Source organism: Alligator sinensis, unplaced genomic scaffold, assembly GCF_000455745.1.
Source record: "Alligator sinensis unplaced genomic scaffold, ASM45574v1 scaffold550_1, whole genome shotgun sequence".
Taxonomy (NCBI): domain Eukaryota; kingdom Metazoa; phylum Chordata; order Crocodylia; family Alligatoridae; genus Alligator; species Alligator sinensis.
In genome coordinates, this window is record NW_005841980.1 from 866896 (window position 1) to 868222 (window position 1327).

Genomic DNA, 1327 nt, shown 5'->3' on the forward strand with positions numbered 1-1327 from the left:
ACTGAGGCAAAGAGCCTGACACCACAGAAGTGGGACTAAAATCTGGAGCAGGGAATGCTGGCTTCTATACACAGACCACAACTTAGTCTTACTTTTCTGCATTGAACTTCCTTGTAGGTTTGTGGTGCAATCTGTGGATCAGCAGCTGACCATTTACGCAGGTCTGACAAACCAAACCGCCAGTGGTCAGTGGCCCACTGTTTGGGGGCTGCTGCTCTGGACACTAAACCCCCCCTTCTCAAATGCGCCCTGCTTTCTATTTTTTAAAATGAAGTGTTGCAAGAAAGGTACTTGACGTTCCTGGGGAAACCCAGTTTCTATCATGCCACTGCTAGTGCACAGTAGGCTGTGGTAATGAGCTACCCCTAATCCCATGTCTGACCAGTTGTTCCTCCTCTAAAAGAGAGAAGTGAGCACATCAGCCCACATCCTCAACTATTATAGATCAGGGTAGCTACATTGATTTTACATCAGTCGAAGTTTTTGCACAAAGGCTGGATTTTTCCAAGGAGCCTGAGGCGCTAAGTACCCAGATCCCAAACTGAGATTTTGATCTGATGATTCAACCCATCCCCCATAGTCACTGTTTTCTCCAGTAATTGACCCACCTTTAAAACAAAAAAAAACAACCTTTTTTTTTTTTTTCTTTTTTTTTCTTCTTTTTTTTACTTAGGCTGGCCCTTTACCTATGCAAAGTGGTCTGCACATTGGACATTGGCGGTGACTCTCCTCTTCTAGAAGTTGTCTAACTGCAGACTCCCAGTCTGATTGCTGGGCTTGCTCTGTTGGATTTATGGAGGAAAGAGTCACAGGTCTGTGGGAGTTACTGATAATAGTTCTGTGTTTACTTTCTCCAGCACAAAATGCCTGCTCGCACTGAGATCAGCTGGAAACCAGATGGCAAAATCTTGGCTCTTGGTAATGAGGATGGGTAAGTTTAAAACATACAGGTTAATGCTGACTAAACAGTCAACAGTAAGCAAAGTGAGGCAGAGGTGCATGCCCTGGTGCATGTCCATGATGGGCCAGCAGGGGAGATTATGCTTAGGGGCAACCAGCATTAGAGGCAGGTCCTCTGTCAGACCAACTTGGTGGCCTTCTATGGCCAGCTCACAAAATCCTTAGACGCAGGGGCAGCAGTGGATGTAGCCTTTCTGGACTTCAGGAAGGCCTTCGACACTGTCTCTCACCCCATTTTCATTAAAAAAAAACTAGGGGACTGTGGCATCGACACCTAGACAGTCAGATGGGTCGCTAACTGGCTGGAGGGCCGCACTCGGAGAGTGGTGCTGGACGGGTCGGTTTTGACCTGGAAGGGTGTGGGCAG

General features: G+C 47.2%; 1 protein-coding gene across 4 annotated transcripts in view; it reads left to right on the forward strand.

The window, feature by feature from the left end:
- The window catches only part of GEMIN5 (gem nuclear organelle associated protein 5), a 25080-nt gene that overhangs the window by 9453 nt on the left and 14300 nt on the right, over window positions 1-1327 (forward strand). For all 4 annotated transcript variants that reach the window (XR_003093415.1, XM_006021129.2, XM_025200947.1 and 1 more), the window contains exon 12: window positions 858-931. Coding sequence is in view for 3 of the 4 variants with exons in the window: in XM_006021129.2 (XP_006021191.1) it covers window positions 858-931 (74 nt within the window). In the remaining variant the exon portion in view is untranslated. The remainder of the gene's footprint in view (window positions 1-857; window positions 932-1327) is intronic.